General features: G+C 41.9%; 1 protein-coding gene across 7 annotated transcripts in view; it reads right to left on the bottom strand.

The window, feature by feature from the left end:
* The window catches only part of MAMDC2 (MAM domain containing 2), a 68537-nt gene that overhangs the window by 27773 nt on the left and 17825 nt on the right, over positions 1-22939 (bottom strand). For 6 of the 7 annotated variants that reach the window (XM_081213696.1, XM_081213698.1, XM_081213697.1 and 3 more), the window contains 5 exons: positions 17032-17303; positions 15762-15846; positions 14333-14470; positions 3906-4162; positions 2528-2621 (listed from right to left, as the gene is read on the bottom strand). In XM_081213696.1, the coding sequence (XP_081069822.1) occupies positions 2528-2621; positions 3906-4162; positions 14333-14470; positions 15762-15846; positions 17032-17303 (846 nt within the window). The remainder of the gene's footprint in view (positions 1-2527; positions 2622-3905; positions 4163-14332; positions 14471-15761; positions 15847-17031; positions 17304-22939) is intronic. The other variant, XM_081213694.1, reaches the window with a different exon arrangement.

Raw genomic sequence — 22939 nt, 5'->3', positions numbered from 1 at the left:
TTACAGATGGTCCCAATTTACACAACTAATTAAATAAAAAAGCTGCACTAAATAAAGAAATATTTGAATAGAGCGATTCACAAAGATCAAGCCGGATTCCTGCCCGGCAGGCAGATAAAGGACAACGTAAGACATGTAGTTAACATAATTGAATATCTGGACCTCAGGGTTGATATCCCTGCCGCTTTAATCTTTATAGACGCCGAAAAGGCTTTTGATAATGTGTCTTGGCACTTCCTTATAAAATGTATGGAGAAGGTAGGAATAAGAGGACCATTCCTAGAAGGTATAAGGGCAATTTACTCAGCCCAAAGAGCAAGACTAATTATTAACAGTAACCTGACGAACTCATTTATGATCACAAAAGGCACTAGGCAAGGGTGCCCTTTATCACCCCTACTATTTGTTATGGCCCTGGAAGTTATATTGAATAAAATAAGAGAAACACAGGAAATAAGAGGGATTAAAATCGGTATAAAGGAATATAAAGTAAAGGCTTATGCCGACGACCTAGTAATTACAATTGAAGACCCCATAAATGGGATAAATAAAGCTATTGAATTATTGGAGGAATTTGGAAGGTCATCTGGGTTCAGACTAAACAAAGTTAAAACAAAAATGTTGATAAAAAATATAGATGAACAATCTAAAAATAAAATCGAGCTCGAATCCGGGATAAAGACATCGAATAAGGTTAAATATCTGGGTATTTGGGTTTCCCCCAAAAATATAAACCTGGTGGAAGACAACTATAACAGAACTTGGAGAGAGTGTAAAAAAGACCTAGATAGCTGGAGTAGATTACAACTTTCCTGGGAGGGGAGAATGGCGGTCATCAAAATGAATATCCTCCCAAAAATGACATTCCTATTCCAGAATATCCCAGTAATCAGGGGCACAACAATGTTTAAAGACTGGCAGAGAACCCTGTCTAGATTCATCTGGCAGGGTAAAAGGGCTAGGATTAAATATAAGTTGCTCACTGACAGAAGAGACAGAGGAGGGTTCGCGGTCCCGAACATGCAATTGTACTATGAGGCCTCCTGTCTCTGCTGGACTAAAGAATGGATAACTTTAGATAACACGGACCTACTGGACTTGGAGGGCTTCGATGCTAGGTTTGGGTGGCATGCATATTTATGGCAGGATAAGGGGAGAGTACACAAAGGATTCTCCAATCATATTATAAGAGGGGCGTTATTGGAAGTATGGAATAGATGTAAGAACTTGATAGAGAAAGACACCCCATGGTGGCTGTCACCCATCGATATCCTAGCAATTAAGAGACTAAACATGGAAGGTAAAAGGTGGACATATACTGATCTTCTGAGAAGGTCCGATAAAGGATGGGAAATTAGGCCCTATGAGGAGTTAAAAGATAAATTAAATGGATGGTTTCAATTCCATCAAATCAATGCCCTCTGGAACGAGCATAAAAAAGTTGGAATGAGTAAGAACAAATCCAAGTTCCAGTCAGAAATAATAGAGGGGAAATCTAAACTCTTATCCAAAATGTACAACCAATTATTAGACTGGGATACTATGGACGAGGAGGTCAAAGAGGTTATGATCAAATGGGCTATAGATGTAGGACACCCCCTAGAATATTAAAGATGGACAAAACTTTGGAACAAAGATATGAAATTTTCAGCTTGTATTGGACTCCGAGAAAATATGGAAAAGATGATGTACCGTTGGTACATCACACCAACAAAATTAGCTAAAATGTATAAAACCGGAGACAAGACCTGTTGGAAATGCAAGAAAAAAGAGGGAGACTTCCACCATATGTGGTGGACCTGCGAGGAGGTAAAGAGGTTCTGGAGCTTAATTTATGAGGAATTAAAAAAGATTCTAAAGTACACCTTTCCTAAAAAACCTGAGGCATTCCTTTTAGGAATGGTGGGGGATGAAATCAAGAAAGAGGACCAAACCCTATTCCAGTATGCTACAGTATCTGCTAGGATACTGTTGGCACAGAGTTGGAAAACACCCACTGTCCCAACAATCAGAGATTGGCAAACCAAGCTAATTGAGTATATTGACTTAGCAATAATGACACAGAAGATCAGGCAACAGAAAAATGCCAAATTTATTGACGACTGGAATAAATTCCTCTCATACATGGAGACGATCTTAGGTAATATTAAAATTACAGTAGGTATAATATAAAAACCGCGAGGTAGAAACAATGGTCAACAAAAAACACTGCTGATTATATATCATTGAACTACAGCTCACGTTGAGGTGTTGGGAAGTCGAACAATGTAACAGATTTATATATTGAAATTGGATCTTGGTTATTTGTAATTTTTCTTTTTTCTTTATTTGTTGATTCCGTTTTATTGAATGATGTATATGTGTTTTTAAGCTGTTGTTATAAAATAAAGGATTAATTAAAAAAATAAAAATAAAAAAAATAAAAAAGCTGCACTAAATAAGATACATCTAAGTACAGCACTTGCAAATTCATGTAACATTTTGAAATCTAACAGCAAATCAGAAAACTGAGGGAGGAAATTCATACCTGTCCGATTGCTGCAGAAAACGGGAGAGAAAGAAATGTCATCAAGAGCAAGATATCCTCCATTCGCACTGTTGAAAGCAACTTCAAAAATCACCTGGAAACAAAACCCAAGTAGAGAAACTTCATTGTTGTACCAATCATTCATTAACTAATAGCTTAATAATGATAGTTTTATTATTTCATTGCAACAAAGCTACGTAACTCCCAATACCACACATGAGAGGGAATGCTTGAAACTACACTCTCCAGGTGTCTGGCAGGAGGACAGGACATGTGGAGAAGATGACCGTGGCTTGGGGAAAAGCCTCATGGGCCAAATTAGATCCTTGGCGGGCTTAATTTTGTCTGCAGGCCAAGGTTCTTCATGCCTGTTTCAGGGGCAGATGTTCATATAACTCAAATAAAAGGCAACTAATGACCAACAATGGCAGGCAGATTGATATACAGTAGTGTATACAGATTGCTCTGTGCATACATCAGCTTGTGTAAGATTTCGTAAGTGCACACCATATGTACAGCATAATGTGTGACAATTGCACATGCGTCTATTCGCCAGCATTTAACTGTTGGTAGCGAAACTAAACCTGATTGTGCTCATAAATAGAAATATGTGTATCTATCAAAGTTCAAGGTGTTTTTCTTATAGAAGAAATCCAATATGAATATTCTTTTGGGGGAAGTTTGATAGAAGGGTTAGAGTGTTGTTCTAAAACCTGGGAAACCATTGTTCAAATCTGCCATGAGGCTCACTGTCACCACAATGTGCCACTATATTGGGTCAGTTACAGTCTCTCAGCCTAACCAACTTCACAGGGCTGTTATGAAAATAAAATAGGGAGGGAGCTCTTTGGAGAAAAGTTAGGCTATAAATATAAAAATAATTATTAAAATATATAGTAATTATTTGGGGGCGGACCCTTAAACAACATGTGAGTCCATCAGCATGGGAAGACCCCTCCCCACCCTGAGCCATCACAAGCCGTATGGTCATTCCATGCAGAACATTGTGAAGAAGGACTTTCCACAAAGCTGTCTGAACTGCACTGATCACCCATAATTTTTCTAGGGTTCATCCTAGAAATTGATCATATCTTCTAGAAAAAGCAATTTATTCTATTTAGTATTTTAATACACTGCTTAATGCATCAAGTCTGTACACACACTCCATGGCTGCATGTTAAACATAGTTTTCACAGCAATATTGGAGAGAGAGCAATTTGTCAGAAGACATCTACTTTCAAGTGGAACATTCAAGTTGTATGAGTTTTAACTATTCATATTGAAGAAAAGAGAATGGCATAAAAAAGTCGCTTTCATGTGATAGTACTTTTCAAACTGTAGAATATGCAAGTGTGCAGTTCAGTATTTGGAGTCTTACCTCCATTGGATATGGTGCACTGAAGTCAACTTCTCCTAAGACCCAATCCTTACTCACAGAACCATCTGCTTTCCAAAGTTCTTCATAAAAGCCATTTATGTCTCTCATGTAGACAGTGAATACAATTCCACTTTCCTGCTGCACTTGGTAATAAAAGGACAAGCAGCCTGACATAGGAGTTGTTGTCCTAGGTGAGACCAGCTGAGCCACTTCCTGGAAATGTTTGACATAGAGAGAGTCCACATACATGTAATGACCTAAAAATCAGAGAAGCTTCTTTTAATGCTTAATGAAATGGCTTCTGCAACATATAAACAGTGGGAAGTAAATTGGATGTGTTACTTTTTATAAACAACAAATACTGAGCATTCTACTTCAAGTTTTTCAGGAATGCCAGTGCAAATATTTGGAGCATTATGGGAAGATGCCAGACACAGTGTAAAAATGCAAGCTATAAAAGTTTTCCTGTTCAGGATGGCTGACAGAGGTGCCATCAAGAAACAAAGAGACAGCAAGAGTAACAGGCCATTAAGATTAATTGACAATGCAAATACTGTCCCCACCCCCATGCGTAGACAGAGACAGGAGAACTGGGAGTGGGAGGTTGACATGATGTAACCACAGGAGAGAACAGTGGCCTTTGCAGGAGTTTTATTAAAAGAGCAAGAAGGAAGGAGGGACAGAACTCTATGTGGGATGCTGAGAGAGGCTTCATGGAGAAACCTGGGTGCATAGCTGGCTTCTGCTCTGGACCCAAGCTTGCTGAAGCCATGGGAGACGCAACAACAGGCACCTTGAGGTGCAATGTTCTGCACTCCTTCCATCAAGGCTCAGGTATAAATATGTGTAATAATAATAATAATAATAATAATAATAATAATAATAATAATAATAATAATTTATTTGTACCCCACCCATCTGGCTGGGTTTCCCAAGCCACTCTGGGTAGCTTCCAACAGAATATTAAAATACAATAGTCTATTAAACATTAAAAGCTTCCCTAAACAGAGCTGCCTTCAGATGTCTTCTAAAAGTCTGGTAGTTGTTTATCTCTTTGACATCTGGTGGGAGGGTGTTCCACAGGGTGGGTGCCACTACCGAGAAGGCCCTCTGTCTGGTTCCCTGTAACTTGGCTTCCCACGGTGAGGGAACCGCCAGAAGGCCCTCGGTGCTGGACCTCAGTGTCCGGGTAGAACGATGGGGGTGGAGATGCTCCTTCAGATATACTGGACTGAGGCTGTTTAGGGCTTTAAAGGTCAACACCAAATACTTTGAATTGTGCTCAGAAATGTACTGGGAGCCAATGTAAATAAACCTTAGTTCATAAAGACACTGTAGCCTCCATTGTGTCCTGATTTTCCAGCCAAAACACAACCCTGGAACTCCCTGGAATCCTTTTAGTTCTGTGTCATACAGCATATCATCCAAACAAACCTTGGCTACAGGTCACAGGTAATGAGGAGAGAGCTTAACCAGGATCCCTGGTTCAAACAACAAACTAAGGTTCCCCCAAAGCTTCCTGGGAACAGTTGGCTGTTATAAGTGCCGACAGTTGTTAAGAGACCCTGGTTCCCCTCACAGTACTACAGTTCTCAGAGTTCCCTATGAAGAGGAATTGATTGTTAAATCATTCTGAGAAATTGTAGTTCAGGGAGGGTAACAGGGCTGTCCTAACCTCTCTCTATAACAAACTACAGCTCCCAGAACTCCCTGGGGGCAGCAATGACTGTTTACGGTGGTATCAGAGTGCATGAAATGTATGGTGTGAATGGCCAAGCCCAACTCTGGTTCAGCTGCCCCACCATGCTGACCTGAAAGAACCAAGGAAGACCAAAGAAGCTACCATCTCCTCAAGAGCCAGCACATTTGTAGTGAACCATCGTTTGGCTTAGTGTGACATGACAATGAGACCACGATGGACTAATACATATGCAGAAAGGCGATCCATTTGGATTTCCCACCTCAGGCACACATACAAAAATACTGGGCCAGACTGACCTAGTTAAGTACCACGGCTGCTTGTAGTCTCAAAGTTTAAAAACTATTTCATTGAGGAGATGGGGTAAAGAGGGAGAGAGGAAAATATCAGCTATTAGTCAAGCTAACGTGCATAAAAACTGTGGGGCTAGATACTAAAACAACAACATGTTTCATCATGAAAAGTTTTTGTGTTGTATTGTGTATACTTGTTGCTAGGGAGGAATTATACAACAGTAGCAGAAGTAACTGGCTCATTTCTTCAAACTGTTAACTTTTAGTTACTGGCCACTTCTCTTCTGGATTATGAAAAGACTTGGCTTTACAGTGGGTGACTCTTTTTATGGTGCTGGCAAACTCCTGCTTCCCGATGCATTTCCAACACAGATTTTATGTTGACCATAATTCAATCAGGACATCTTTTTTCCCTTCTTTAAAGGTGCAACCAATTAGTAAAACCTAAGCCAAATTATATGGAACAATTTTGTCCAAAACCAAAGCATAATGCTGGATCGAAGAAGATTTAGAAATGTCTGGGCTATGTGTACTCAGCACCAAAAAGTGTGACCAGTGACCACTGTCCAGGCAAGGTGCTGGGGCCACTTTCTACCTCTCTGGAATTCTAAGAACTCACTCACCACCTATTTATTCATTTTCCCTCTATGGTAACCATTCTCGTGGGAGTTTGTTGCAATATCCATTTCTAATTCTATACACAGAAAGTTGTATTCTGTGACCATACAGAATACAAAGACAGGAGCTCAATTCGTTAGTATTTACCCAAAGTAAATAAACAGATCTTTATAACTAATTTACTGCATTGATAGGTTATAATCAAGTATCTGAACCAGAGTACAATATGTCTTTAAAACTAGCCCTGAGACATCCCACTTCTGGTATTTTTCATTGTTAAAATGTGTTTTTAGCGCAAAAAGGTGACAAAGAACTATGCTATATTACCCTGTGTTGATAGAACATCAAATACTTCCACGTGTCTTTAAAATGCAGTTGTTACTATTATTATTTATTGAATTTATATACTGCCCTATACTTGAAGGTTTCAGGGCAGTTCACATAAAAGGACCACAGTATATAAAATAAAAATAAAAGCAATTACCCAATAATACCACCCTCCTCCAAAAGAACCACATTTTAAAAGGGTATGGGATGTTGATCAGGTCAACCCAAGGCCTGGTTAAAGAGGAACGTTTCTGCCCAGTGCCTAAAGGTGTATAGCGAAGGCGCCAGGTGAACTTCCCGGGGGAGAGCATTCCACAGACAGGGAGCCACTGCAGAGAAGGCTCATTCTCCAGTTGCCACCCTCTGCACCTCTCAAGGGGGAGGCACACAAAGGGCGGCCTCGGAAGATGATCTCAGGGTCCAGGTAGGTTCTTGAAGTATTGTGGCCCTGAGCCATTTAAGGCTTTGTAGGTCAAACCTAGCACTTTGAATTGGGCCCAGAAACTAATCGACAGCCAGTGCAGTTGGACCAGGATTGGTGTAATATGCTCAAACCGTCAGCAACCTGGCCACTGAATTCTGCACCAGCTGAAGTTTCTGAACTGTCTTCAGAGGCAGCCCTACGTATAACACATTGCAGTAATCTAACCTTGAGGTTACCAGAACATAGACAACAGTAGTTAGGCTACTGTTACTTATGAGCCAGCTCTGTAAATTATTCCTTTCATCTTTCAGCATCATCGAGCATTCAATGTTTCCTGCTCTCCAAGCAGCACTTCAAGCACTCTTCAACTCTAGCACTGCCTTGGAGCAGTGCTAGAGTTGCCATATGTCTGGGAAATCCTGGACATGTCCTCTCTTGGGGGGCCAACATGCCCATCCGGGGGATTTTTGAATTTTAAAGGAAATGCCTGGGTGTTGGGGGAGATTAAATTTGTTGTTTATTTCTGGATTTCTCTGGCTCGAGCAGTTTGGGCTCCGGCTGCTCTGCGCACTGCAGCCACTGCCAGGCCCAGCCAAAGAAAGCGGCTGCAGGTCTAGTGGCGCTGGGCGTCTCCTTCCCAGCTGGGCTGTCCTCTTTTTTGCTCTTTAAGATATAGCAACCCTAAGTAAGTGCCACGCATTTTAACAACAGCAACAACAAAAAGGTGCGAGGACTGCGTACCCTTGAGTGCTGGCTTGGAGTCTGGAAGAAGTTTATGATAATAAAACACCTCCTCCTAGCCTGTGGCGCTTCATCAATTCTATAATCAGTGCTGAAATAAATGTCAAAAATCCCTGGAAAATGCATTATTTCTTTGCTTGAGGTAAAACAATGGTTCTCTTTCTACAAGAGATTATCACTACATTGCACTATTTCCCCCATATACGTTCTTTCTTTAATCTTTATGTGGTCTCGGCAGCCACTCCCAGTCACCAGTCTAGCTGCCACATTCTGGATTAGTTGTAGTTTCTGGGTCACCTTTAAAGGTAGCCCCACATAGAGCGCATTGCAGTAGTCCAAGTGAGAGATAACTAGAGCATGCACCACTCTGACAAGAAAGTCCACAGTCAGGTAGGGTCTCACCTGCATACCAGATGGAGCTGATAAACAGCTGCCCTGGACACAGAATTGACCTGCACCTCCATGGACAGCTGGGAGCCCAAAATGACTCCCAGGCTGCGCACCTGGTCCTTCAGGGGCATGATTACGCCATTCAGAACCAGGGAGTCCTTCACACCTGCCTGCCCCGTCCCCCCAAAACAGTACATCTGTCTTGTCAGGATTCTCAACCTCAATCTGTTTGCTGCTATCCATCTTCCAACTGCCTCCAGACACTTACACAGGACCTTCACCGCCTTCACTGGTTCTGATTTAAAAGAGATGTAGAGCTGGGTATCATCCACATACTGATGAACACCCAGCCCAAACCCCCTGATGATCTCTCCCAGAGGCTTCATATAGATGTTAAAAAGCATGGGGGAAAGGACAGAACCCTGAGGCACCCCACAAGTGAGACCCCAGGGTCTGAACACCACTTTCTGGACACGGCCCGGAATGAAGGAGGAGAACCACTGTATAACAGTGCCCCAGCTCCCAGCCCCTCTAGACCAGGGGTCAGCAACCTTTTTCAGCCATGGGCCAGTCCACCATCCCTCAGACCATGTGGTGGCCTGGACTATATTTTGAAAAAAAAGAAGAAAAAAGAAGGAATTCCTATGCCCCACAAATAACCCAGAGATGCATTTTAAATAAAAGAACACATTCTACTCATGTAAAAACACACTGATTCCTGGACTGTCCACAGGCTGGATTGAGAAGGCAATTGGGGCACATCTGGCCCCCAGTCCTTAGGTTGCCTACCCCTGCTCCAGATGGATGTTGTGGTCAATGGTATCAAAGGCCACAGAGAGATCCAGCAGAACTAGGAAACAGCTTTCACCTTTGTCCCTTGCCCGCCAGAGATCATCGACCAGTGCAACCAAAGCAGTTTCAGTCCCATGATGAGGCCTAAATCCCGACTGGAAGGGATCCAAATGGTCCGCATCCTCCAGGCGTGCCTGGAGTTGTTCAGCAACCACTCGTTCAATCACCTTGCCCAAGAATGGAAGATTTGAGACTGGGTGATAGTTGGCCATATTGGCTGGGTCTAAAGATATTTTTTTAAGAATTGGTTTAATAACCGCCTCTTTCAGCAGGTCTGGGAAGGCATTCACCACCCCGCGAAGCCCATCTCCCAGCCCTTCCCGGCTAGCTTTTATAAGCCAGGATGGGCAAGGCTCAAGGAGACAGGTGGTTGGTTTCACTCGTCCAAGCAGCCTGTCCACATCCTTGGAGGTAACAGATTGGAATTGATCCCACCAACTTGACTAAACAGGACTCTAGTACTCTCCTGCCCCAGCCCTGCTCCCACTGTGGAGTCTACCTCTTTCCGAATCTGAGCGACTTTATCTGCAAAAAACTTTGCAAAATCATTGCAGGAGATCATGTGGCCCGTACTGGGCCCCGATGTAGCAGGTAGTTCCGCTAAATTGCGAACCACCTGAAAAAGTCTCCTGCTTCTGTTTTCTGCAGATGCAACAGAGGCGGCGAAGACTTTCTTCGCCGTCGCTACCGCCACTTGGTAGGCTCGACGTTGAGTTCTAACCCGTGTCCAGTCAGCTTCAGAATGAGTTATCCGCCACTGGCGCTCTAGCCATCTCAGCGATTATTTCATTGCCCTCAGATCTGTGGAAAACCACGGGGCTGTCCGGGCTCCATGCAGTCGGAGAGGGCACTTCGGAGCCAGACAGTCGATAGCCCTGGTTAACTCCGCATTCCAGTGGGCCACCAGGGAATCAGCTGAAGGCCATCAACATGGGATAAAGCATCCCCTACCACTCTCTTGAAATCATTTGGATCCATTAAGTGGCAGGGACGGACCATCCGAATCGGTCCCTCCTCCCTGCAGAGGGGAAGGATCGCGGAGAAGTCCAGTTGCACCAGGAAGTGATCTGACCATGGCACTTCTTTTGTTTCGCTTTTACTTAATGTCAGCTCACCAACACCCATAGAGGTAAACACCAGGTCCAAGGCATGTCCACGGCTATGGGTTTGGCGAAACCTATTCAGGGACAGCCCCATGGAGGCCATGCTTTCCACGAAGTCCCGAGCGGCCCCTTGTAAGGTTGTGTCGGCATGGATGTTAAAATTCCCTAGGACAACCAAACTAGGTGTCTCCAGGAGAACATCCGCCACAACCTGAAGCAGCTCGGGCAGGAAATCCTTGGTGCAGCGGGGAGGTCAGTACACCAGAAGGAATCCTGTACTGCCCCTATTGCTCAACTTCCAGAACATGCACTCAGAGAACTGGGTCTTCCCAATAGGATGCCTGGTGCAAACTAATGACTTCCTAAAAATCACTGCAACCCTAAAAATCACTGCAACCCCCACCCACAAGGCCTGGGTTGCTGTGCGTAAGAGAAAACTGGTTGACAAGCAGAGGCAAGGACAGGTCCATCTGCTTCATCCAACCAAGTCTCTGTCACACATGCCAGGTCAAGTCCTCCATCTATGATCAAGTCATGGATGGCAGTGGTCTTATGAATCATTGACCTAGCATTGCACAGCAGCACCTTCAGGTCATGTGGGTCTCCCTTGCTGATTCCAGTAACCGTCCGGTCAGGACCAGACCCGGAGGCAGGGGTAGTCTGGTCTTAGCGTAACTCCTCCTCCTACCCATGATCACTGAGATCAGTTGTCTCAGTGCATCCCCCCCCCCCATGTGTAACCTGCCCCAGCCATTTTGTTGGCTGGGACCCACTTCCTGGCAGCCCTGACCCCTCCCCTTAAGAACAAAATAAAACCTTTAAAAAACAACAACAACAAAAACACAATAGAACAATAAAACAATGCAAACAATTATATGAAAAACATAAAAAAACTTAAAATTTAAAATTCAGTCGTCATTACTTGTTAATTTTTTTACAAAATCATGCTTTTTTTTGTTTGTTCAGGGTATATCTCAACTATGCTGGAAAAGAAAAATGCAGAAAGAATCATCCTAACATAAGGTTGCATATATTATTTGCCTCTGTCTAATAAAGTTCTGCAAACGTAGCTGTGGAACTCCCTTTTGTCATCAAAAGATCACATGAAAAAAGCAGAATTTGCTGAATGAGCAAAAGTAGCCTCTGGAGTTGACATCAGCTCTAGTTTTAGAGCAAAATGCATCTGCTGCACTCAGTCTTTCCACTGAACAAATATAATACTTTGTGGTTTAACATCTCTGAAGAAGCCTCTAATTTGCCGTCTCATCCCTAGATCGTGAAACAGAGGAAACAAACTTCACAGGCAATATAAACTTTTGTAGGAGAAAAGATGACATGGCCCTCACTTTGTGTGTGTGAATGTATTTCTTATTAGGGCTACAACATGCCAGCATAACAGAGGATCCCCCCAATCCCGAGGGTCATCTAGTCCAGCTCCCTGCAAGGCAGGCATCTCAACACTGCTCTGCTTATTTAGTAGATGCATTATTTGTAACCAAAAACATATTCTATTTTCTTCTCAGCATGGCAGAAGGTGGCAAATTCTTCTTAAAAAGGCAAATCAATAAATACAATTCTCTGAATGTTTACAGAGGCCAGAAATTCTGCTTCTGGTCAAGTTGCTTCAATTTAAAATGTTTATCTTTTAGTAAAAGAAAAGTAAGAATATTCTTCTTTCACTATTTATTTTGATGTGTTTCAGGCTTTATTGTAAAGACTCAGAGTGGTGGCAATTTGTTTTATTTTACCCTTAGGGCACATGAAGGGAGCTTCATGAGTAAGCCTAGATTTGAAGGCATTTCATCTCGCAGACATTTAGACTGCTTTCCTAGATAGCAAATGTGTATGTACGTGTAATAATAATAATAATAATAATTTATTATTTATATTCTGCCCATCTGGTTGGGTTCCCCAGCCACTCTGGGCGGCGTCCAACAAAATATTAAAAAATACAATAAAACATCAAACATTAAAAACATCCCTAAACAGATGTCTTCTAAAAGTCAGGTAGTTGTTTATTTCCTTGACATTTGATAGGAGGGCGTTCCACAGGGCAGGCGCCACCACCGAGAAGGTCCTCTGCCTGGTTCCCTGTAACCTCACTTCTTTCAGCGAGGGAACCACCAGAAGGCCCTCGGAACTGGATCTCAGTGTCAGGGCTGAACGATGGAGGTGGAGACACTCCTTCAGGTATACTGGGTCTTTGAGGCCTAAAAGTGTCTGTGGTGCCTAAAAGCAGAAGATCCAACCTGCCCCAGAGAGTTTACGTGGTTATTCAATACTAGGGCCCAGAAAAGCCGAAGTCTCCACAGAAATGAAGAACAGGTTTACACATTCTTTCTATTCATAGAATCATAGAATCATAGAGTTGGAAGAGACCACAAGGGCCAACGAGTCCAACCCCCTGCCAAGCAGGAAACACCATCAGAGCACTCCTGACATATGGTTGTCAAGCCTCTGCTTAAAGACCTCCAAAGTAGGAGACTCCACCACACTCCTTGGCAGCAAATTCCACTGTCGAACAGCTCTTACTGTCAGGAAGTTCTTCCTAATGTTTAGGTGGAATCTTCTTTCTTGTAGTTTGGATCCATTGCTCCGTGTCCGCTTCTCTGGAGCAGCAGAAAACAACCTTTCTCCCTCCTCTATGTGACATCCTTTTATATATTTGAACATGGCTATCATATCACCCCTTAACCTCCTCTTCTCCAGGCTAAACATGCCCAGCTCCCTTAGCCGTTCCTCATAAGGCATCGTTTCCAGGCCTTTGACTATTCTGGTTGCCCTCCTCTGGACACGTTCCAGTTTGTCAGTGTCCTTCTTGAATTGTGGTGCCCAGAACTGGACACAGTACTCCAGGTGAGGTCTGACCAGAGCAGAATACAGTGGCACTATTACTTCCCTTGATCTAGATGCTATACTCCTATTGATGAGGCCCAGAATTGCATTGGCTTTTTTAGCTGCCGCGTCACACTGTTGGCTCATGTCAAGTTTGTGGTCAACCAAGACTCCTAGATCCTTTTCACATGTACTGCTCTCAAGCCAGGTGTCACCCATCTTGTATTTGTGCCTCTCATTTTTTTTTGCCCAGGTGCAATACTTTACATTTCTCCCTGTTAAAGTTCATCTTGTTTGTTTTGGCCCAGTTCTCTAATCTGTCAAGGTCGTTTTGAAGTGTATTCATGTTTCTTTACACAGTATGTTACAGTTAACACTTTCTCAATGGTGTGGTTCATGGAATAGAGTTTCTGCCAACATCTCCAGGTGTTGTTGGACTATGACTCCCATCATCCCTGACCACTGGCCATGTTGAGTGGGCCTGCTGGGGAATGTGGTCCAACAACATCTGAAGGGTAACACACTGGCTTCCTGTGCTCTACTAAAAAACCTCAGCTTCCTTTAAAAACAGGAGAATCTAGAATTAGCAAAGTTCTAATTAATTAGCAGTGCTAATTAATAATTAGTCTTGACTATATGCACAGTTGACAACATTCCATAGAAATTGTTTTTGGAAAAATGCCTAGATAAGTCACAGTATCTGAATTTATTCAATGGGAATATAATTAAAAACCTATCAGCCCTTGAAAAAAAACAAGCCTGAAAACATTTAGTGAAGATGTAGGTCACAATTTACTTGGAAAATAGTCAAGAGCAGAGTTGCACTAATGTATGTCATATATGTAAGTATTTTAGGGAGCAGACTTTCATGAAAAACTGTTAACAGATGTTTTCCCCAGAAAAAGTGTTAACAGATTTTTTTTCAAGAGGAATGCCCCCTTTATATAAGAAATGCCATTAACTTATTTAGTCTGCATATTCCCCTCCCTTCCCTCTTTCTTCCAGTGTACTTTCTAAAGCTGTATGCTATTTTTAAAAAATCAATTGTGCTCTTATATTCCCATGAGAACAAGGACCCTCATATAGATGAAACAAGAAATGAAAACACTTTTCCAGTGAACAAGCAAATGATCTTTCTTGCTTACCAAACTCATCATCAAGAGTGTGATCTCTTGGAAGGATGGATTGTGAATTTCCAACATTTCCTCCACCAACAAACCAGTTTACATTGGGGTTCCAGCGATTCATAAAACCACACAGATGGTTTTCTTCAAAATTACATTCTGCAGTTGCAAAGCATACAATGAAACTCTGAGAGCATGGTGCACAACCGTTCATTGCACAATATCCCTAAACATCTGGTGCATTAGCGATAACCAGCACAGTCCTTTAATAATTTTTTTAAAGTATGTTTCTTATTTTATTCACAAAGATATACAAATGTTGAGCCATACTCTCCTCCCACCTGTTACCATCATCACCCACTCATTAAACTTTCAACCAAACTGTCAGTTTGTGGCTGGTTTCTTTCTTTCCAGTGCTACAGGATAAGTTGTCTGAAAAATTCAAATGCACCATTGATAGCCAATTTTCACTTAATAGCAGCAATGGCTGGAAGCAAATCTATACATTCACATTTCCATAAACTCTGGTGTTTATTATTTTGCTTTCAAAACAAAGTTTTTAACAGTTTTGTACAATGCCTCATTATTATACTCACTGTTACAAAGGGCTACCTGAGGTTCAAACCACACAGGGAATCAGAGGCAGATTTGGGATATGAAACCAAATTTCCCAAATCCCACATGCAGGCCCATGTCAGCAGGGGACGGAAAGGCAGCCGGGTACCCTTGCTCCAGGCCTCAGGGGGCTGCGCTGGCCAGGGGCCCCACCAGGGACCAGCTGCCTTTCAGTTGGAGTTTATAACTTTATTCTACCAAGAGTCCCATCAAGGGCCTCAGACAAGCTCTGCCATGGCTCAAGATTCTCAGCAAGACAGAATGGCAAAAGTAAAACTCATCTCCAAATCTGCTATTCTAGTAAATTAGATCAGTGCCTCCAAACTTGACCGCTTATCTCAGTTGATAAATATGTGATAAAAGTGACCACTGAGAAGGAGCCCCACTCTGTTCTGTTGCAGTTCGATACCCCCACAAAAACATCACCAGACCTCACAAGCAACTACAGACACGTGTGAATCATTTTGTCTCTCTCTATTAAGTTTTTTGCCACTGCCATAAATATTTTGCATCCTCATTTGTTGCATGACAACACCGTGAAGTTGCTCTGCAGCAATTGTTACATCCCAGATATTTTGCTGTAGCAACTTTGCACTGGTCCAACATTCCCTAGACAGGTGAGAGTAATTAGGCTGTTCTTCAGTTTAAGATAAATAAAACGTTAGTTACAATACTTTGACTTTGTTCTGGATTTTTAAAAAAATAATAAATTGCTACTAAAACAATCTGAAGGAATATGTTAATGTTATACCAATGTGAGTTAATGTTCCCAGTTTCACAGTTAAACACCAAATTTTCATTTTAACTAGAGTCGATTATTACAAGAGTCACCTACCTATACAGTAGCCAGTAGTTATCTTAATTTCAAAAATTGCTATGCTGGCAAAAATATCTCTTCCCAAGATGCCTTCTAGAACAATCTACAAAATAAGACAAAAACAGGAATTTAGTGCTAATATTTTTCATAACATTTATTAAAATTAAGGAAGCAGCAGAGATCTCAGTTTTGGAATTAAGACTCTACAATGACTCTTTTCCTTGCAAGACTCTATTGAAGAACAGTCTAGAGTGGCTGGGGAAACCCAACCAGATGGGCGGAGTATAAATAATAAAATTATTATTAATTATTATTAACAAAGGGCAATGCCTAACACCTTCAGCTAGTACAGTCTCTGAATATCTGTTCAGAGATTACATGTATATGAAAGAGAGAAATAATTGCTCATGATTTCACACACTGACATACCATACATAGCCCTATTTAATTTAAGATTTGATTTTGGTAACAAAATAAACTCTGAAAATCTGCATTTTCACAATCTCATTTTGCATATAAATGAAGTCAGTCACAGTGGTGTAGCGTGGGGGGGGGCTGACAGGGAGCTGTGGCCCTGGGAACATGTTTTTGAGGGGGCACAACCAGGCCCCCCTACAACAAGCTGCCGCACCAGAGCCTGGCTCTGGCGCACAAAGGAACCACGGAGACAGCTTCCTTGCGCGATGGCCCAGGGCCACCAGGGCAGAGAAAAGGAAAGTCGGTGGCAACTTTGCCACCCCATCCTTGGCGAGGTTGCTGCTGAAGCAGCTCTCGCGCTCCTGCCCACAGCTCCACTCCCAGGTCTTGGCTCGGAAGCACAGCGAGCGACTCCGTGCCCCTCCGTGCCCTGCATGCCCACCCCTGGGTAGCGGTAGCATGCGCTCTGCCGCTGGTCAGAGGTCAAAATGGGAAGGATCCTGTTTGTATTCCAACAAAAAAGCTTTGATTTTTCCAATATGATTACCTTGGTAGCTCCTACAACAGTTGTCTTCCTCAAAAAATATAAAATAGTAGTAGTAGTAGTAGTAGTAGTAGTAGTAGTAATACAATTCCTGTAGCTCTTTTCAGGTGTTCATTGGGATACAATGAATGCACAAGAGGGACAGCAGACCCCTCTCTTACCCAGGGTAGCATTTGCCACTCCCCTCACACACAGAGGTCAACTACAGCCTCTGCAGGAAATCCCCACAGCTCTACTGCTGCCTTGAGGGCACAGCCTCCCCACCCCCATATCTGTTCAATGTATATGCATGTAGACGATATTCAAGCATACGGATGTTATACTTACTTTGTATTTGTCTGTACTGTTTCGTATATCTAGACTAGCTATGAGCCAGCTCTCGGAGCGCTCCGTGGTTGTCCAAAGCAAATGGTCAAAACTTTCACCTTCCACCCTTAGGTACAGGTTTAAGGCAGTAGGATCTACTGGTAACTCTGAAGATGCTGCAATCTGATATATCAGTCTAAGACAGCTCCACTCTTCGCTATATAGGTCAGGACTGAGGAGTACAGCTGTGTCACCATTTGTTCCCTGTGAGGTGTCCACAGAAATATAATGACCTAGAAATACAGAAACAAAATTCAGTTGTAACAGAGAAACTATGTGCGACATCCATAATTAAATTAGAAAATACGCTGAATTCCCCATCCCTAAAAAAAAAAAGACACACAAACACTAAAGTGTAAAAAGTATCACTCAGCATAAAAGTATCCCTCAGCCTAGAACACAAATATGTATTTGAGGTCCAGTTCTGAAGGCCTCCTGCATTTCTTTCACTGCAAGAAGTAAAGTTAGAGGGAACCAGGCAAGGGGCTTCTCAGCAGTGGCACCCGCCCTGTGAAATGCCCTCCCACCAAATGTCAAGGAGATAACGATACAATCTTTAGAAGACATCTGAAGGCAGCCCTGTATAGGGAAGTATTTAATGTTTGATGTTTTACTATGGTTTTATGTGTTGGAAACCACCCAGAGTGTTGGGAAAAATGCAGCCAAATGGGCAGGATATAAAATAATAATAATAATAATAATAATAATAATAATAATAATAAGAATAAGAATAAGAAGAAGAAGAAGAAGAAGAAGAAGAAGAATTTCCCAGCAATTTGTGTGCATTTATAAACAATCTAGGGGAACATGTACATGTTTATGACTATACTAAGCATGCTTCAAAGCTGTGAGCTCCACTGAGGTTCCTAGAACTTGCTTGTCGGCAAACAGGCCCAAGACTGCACTGCACGAGTAACAGCTGAAGCAGTCCAAGACCAAAGGGAGGCTGGCATCATGTCACCTGATAGCTAAAACTATAAATCTATAATGATTTCTTCTCTTTCCAACACCACTAGGGCACTGTGTCGCTGTGGAGAGTGGACGTCCTATCCCAAAGAACAGCACGCTCTGTCCTTTGCTGCCCAGAGGCTCTCTCAGGACAATTGCCAGCTAGCAGTGAAGTTGGAGAGCTTCCCTCCAGGCCTGAATCAGAGAGCCAAAGGAAAACAAAGCATCCAGGAATCCACACAATCATTCTAATCCCTAGATTTCAGTTTGATCCATCTCAAAATACCTGTGAAAGTGCGGCCCTCTCCACACTGTGGGGCTGGTGGAGGGGAAGCTTCCCCAGTGTTGCTACAAACCATGTTTTGGTCCCAATCCTGTGGCTGCGCCATTACACAGAAACCTTTTTCATTGGCAGCCTCCACATAAGGACTGAAACACTTCCACCAGTCTTTATTCCCATAGCTTTATTAAACACACTTCCAAGGAAGTTGATAACTGCAGGCACACTTAACTTAGATATATAATCTCCGTTTAAAATCAATTGAATTTTTTTTCCTCAGAGTGAAGTGAAGAGTATGAAATCTGGTTAGGGCCTAAAAGGTAAAAACAAATGCCAAGAGATACTGTATTTTAATTCCTAAATAGAATTTTAAAAGGTCATTCTGATTGATTTCTGCTTGCAGTAATCAGTTAACATTCAAATTAAAACAAAGTATTCCAAAATAATCTTGCTTTTACCCAAGATCAACATATTATTATCAAAGTAGCGTATACTTCGAAATCCATACTGCAATTGTAGGTTAGAATTTTGGCTTTAAACATATGAGAAAGCTTTTCTGTAGATGCAAACCATGACATTTTACATTTTTGGTACATTCACAACAGCACCACAGTCAGAATTATATCTTAAGTGGCACCCTCAGGGTTTAAATGCTTTGTTCATTCTAAGCAGCATAGCATTTTCTCTGTCTCAAACAGCCATTTGTTTAAAATTGTGTCCTCTGGGTCTCCTATCTAAAGGTCAATGCCGCTATAGAATTTGTTGTTCCCCTTCTCAAAATACAGCAAGAATGTGTTTGTTCTCAATTGAATGTGACATTTAATCAGAACCAAGCTATATCATCTGTCTGGCAAACCGGAAATGCAGATGAAGTCTCTGCACTACAGTTATGTTAGCTCTGTAAAGCAATTTTGTCACTGCATGCAATTCCCTTCACTCTTTCATATTTGTTAACCTAAAGACTGGGAGATAAAAGTGGAGAGCTACAAAAGCTAAGTAATTATTGTGCATCACAGAGTTAAGTGGATTTGCTGAATGTTGTTCAGCTAAGAGCACCACCCTTGCTCTGAGCTCCCTCTGGCTCTGCTCCGGCTGGGGTGGGTCTTGTGCCCTGACCCGGATCCCGTCACCATCCTCCCTCGCCCCATCAGGACTTTCTTCACCAACCTCTCCTTCTCTCGCTCTCTCTTTGTATAACATTCTTACTAATTTTCACAAAAACATTACTTTTTAGAAAGAAAAAAAGCATAAAATAGAACATTTTAAACAACTATATATACAATCCATATTGAATCCGCTGTATGGGATTACTTGAATCCCCTGAATTTTCTCCACCCCCTCCCTTGGTTCCTTTATAATATTTTCATTCACGTATATCAATAAAATCTTTATCTCTGAATACTTCCAATTTTTGTACATTATCTATAATATGACAAGTGTTTTTTTTAAAAATCCTGCTAAAGAATTTACTTGCATACATTGCTTTTGTAAATATACAATAAACATTTCCCATTTTTAAAATACTTGTTATCATCTTGATTTCTAAGTTTCCCAGTTAATTTAGCCATTTCAGCATACTCCATTAACTTAATTTGCCAGTCTTCCTTAGTGGAGACTTCTTCTTCTTTCCAATCTTGGGCTAGCAATATCTAGGCGGCCATTGTTGCATACATAAACAAATTCTTATATTCTTTAGGTAGAACCATTCCTGTAATAAAAAAGCTTCTGGTTTTTTAACAAAGGTTATTCTTAACATTTTTTTCTATTCATTATATATTATTTCCCAGTACTTTTAATAACCTTACATTGCCACCACACATGATGAAACATACAGTGGTGCCCCACAAGACGAATGCCTCGCAAGACGGAAAACCTGCTAGACGAAAGGGTTTTCCGTTTTGGAGGTGCCTCGCAAAACAAATTTCCTATGGGCTTGCTTCGCAAGACAAAAATGTCTTGCGAGTTCCTGCGGGGTTCCCCCCCTTTTCCCCAAGCCGCTAAGCCACTTATCAGCTGATCCTAAGCCGCTAAGGCGCTTAACAGCTGACCCGCTAAGCCGCTTAACAGCTGATCCGCTAAGCCGCTTATCAGCTGATCTGCTAAGCCGCTAAGACGCTTATCAGCTGATCCGCTAAGCTGCTAATAGCGCTAATCCGCTAATGGGCTTGCTTCGCAAGACGAAAAAACCGCAAGACGAAGAGACTCGCGGAACGGATTCTTTTCGTCTTGCGAGGCACCACTGTACCTTCTATTTCTTTACATTTCCAACACTTATTTTCTCTTGTTTTATACATTTTTGCCAATTGAACCGGTGTTAAATACCACCTATAGATCATTTTCATATAATTCTCTTTAAGTAAGATACAGGCCATAAATTTTAGATCATTCTTCCACAGTCTTTCCCAATCTGCTATCTGAATATTATGTCCTACATCTTTTGCCCACTTTATCATAACACACTTGACCTCTTCATCCTTAGCTTCCCATTCTAACAGCAAGTTATACATTTTTAATAGTAATTTAGTATCACTTTCAATTATTTCTCTCTGAAAATTTGAAATTTCATAAGTAAATCATTTCTTTTTATCACTTTTAAATATTTAATTTAACTGGAAATATTGTAACCAATCTGTAAACTTTCCTTTTACTTCTTGAAAATCCTTCAATTTTAATTGGTAATCTGTCTCCGTTAACAGGTCTCTCTACAGTGGTACCTTGGGTTACAGACGCTTCAGGTTACAGACTCCGCTAACCCAGAAATAGTACCTTGGGTTGAGAACTTTGCTTCAGGATGAGAAGAGAAATCGTGCTCTGGTGGCGCGGCGGCAGCAGGAGGCCCCACTAGCTAAAGTGGTGCTTCAGGTTAAGAACAGTTTCAGGTTAAGAACAGACCTCCGGAACAAATTAAGTTATTAACCCGAGGTACCACTGTATATGTTGCCCAATTAGATTTCATATTTAATTTTTTCACAGATAATTGCTTCCAGTGGGGAAAGCCACCATGGTGTTTTTTGTTCTAACAAATCCTTTTATTTCTCCAAGACTTTAAAAATTGCATTTCTTATTATGTGATTGTGGAAGCTTTTATGTACTTTTGCCTTCTGATACCACAAATACACCTGCCTGCAACCTCTCTTTATCCATCCCCAGCTTGTTCTGGTGTGTCCCAGTCACGGCAGCACCCCTCGCCAGGACCCTCTTCCTCCTCCCCACTGTCCTGCCAGCTCATGAGGCTGCTTTCTGAAACTCATCCTGGTCTCCTTTAAACACCACTGCAACCATGATCAATGGTGATGGGGGCAGTGCTTTGCCAATCTGCTCTTTGAGCACCTCCCCCTCTACTTCAAACAGCTCACCTTGGCCTCCTGCCACCCATACCGCTTGCTCACCTGACTGCTGGGCTGTCATCACACTAGGGTTGCCATGGCTGCCTCTTGGTGGCCATGGGAACTGCAACCTGACAGCCACCTTACAATTTTATTATATTGTTAGCAATTTTTCCGAAAAACTTTCCCTACATGATGCATTCTCAATATGATGAAACTTAATGGCTGTGTTTGCAAAAAATACTGAACTATGAACAAGTCTCCATAAGTCGATCATAGAATTGTAGAGTTGGAAGAAACCCAAAGGATCCATGGCAGATAGCCATCCAACCTCTGCTTAAAAACCTCCAAGGAAGGAGAGTTTGCAACCCCTTGAGGGAGTTCGTTTCTCTGTCAAACAGCTCTTACTCTCAGAAAATTGTTGCTGATGTTTAGTCAGAATCTCATTTCTTGTAACTTGAAGCCAATGACTCGAATGCTACACTCCAGAGCAGGAGCAAACAAGCTTGTTCCATCTTCCATGTGATAGCCTTTGAGATAGTGGAAGATGCCTATCATGTCTCCTCTCAGTCTCCTCTTTTCCAGGCTAAGCATACCCAACTTCTTCCACCATTTCTTATTAGGCTTGATTTTCATACCCTTGACCATCTTGGTCGCCCTCCTCTGCACACGTTTCAGCTTCTCAACATGCTTCTTAAATTGCGGTGCCCAGAACTGGACACAGTATTCCAGGTGTGGTCTGACTAAGGCAGAATAAAGTGGGACTATTATTTCCTTTAATCTGGATGCTAGACTTCTGTTGATAGCTTTTTTTGCTGCTGCATCACATTGTTGACTCATGAAAAGCTTGTGGTCCACCGACCCCTAGATCCTTTTCACGTGTACTTCTAGTGAGCCAGGTGTCCCCCATCTTATACTTGTGCATCTGGTTCTTCCTGCCTAAGTGCAGAACCTTCACATTTGTCCCTATTGAAATTCATTTTGTTAGCTTGGGCCCAGTTCTCTAATCTTTTAATGTCATTTTGAATTCTGATCTAATGATTATTCAGTATGCATAAATGGGGTAACTATTGTTTTCAACAAACAATGGTTAAGTAAAATGAGCCAGCTTTGTAATTAATACCTTGAAGGTTGCTTCAATGAGCTCAATACAAGATGGACAAAGCAGCTATTTCAAAACTATTAGGTCATACTGCTGTTGCTTTTTAAAAAGGCACACACACAATAGAACATGCATGGCACACATTCCCCCCCCCTTTTTTAAAAAAAAGCTAACCTTGGTGTTTTCAAAATCCAATACTCAAGTTTTCATGGA

Source organism: Podarcis bocagei, assembly GCF_964188305.1.
Source record: "Podarcis bocagei genome assembly, chromosome: 11".
Taxonomy (NCBI): domain Eukaryota; kingdom Metazoa; phylum Chordata; class Lepidosauria; order Squamata; family Lacertidae; genus Podarcis; species Podarcis bocagei.
Note: the sequence above shows the minus strand (reverse complement) of the source record. Positions and strands in the feature narration are given on the sequence as shown.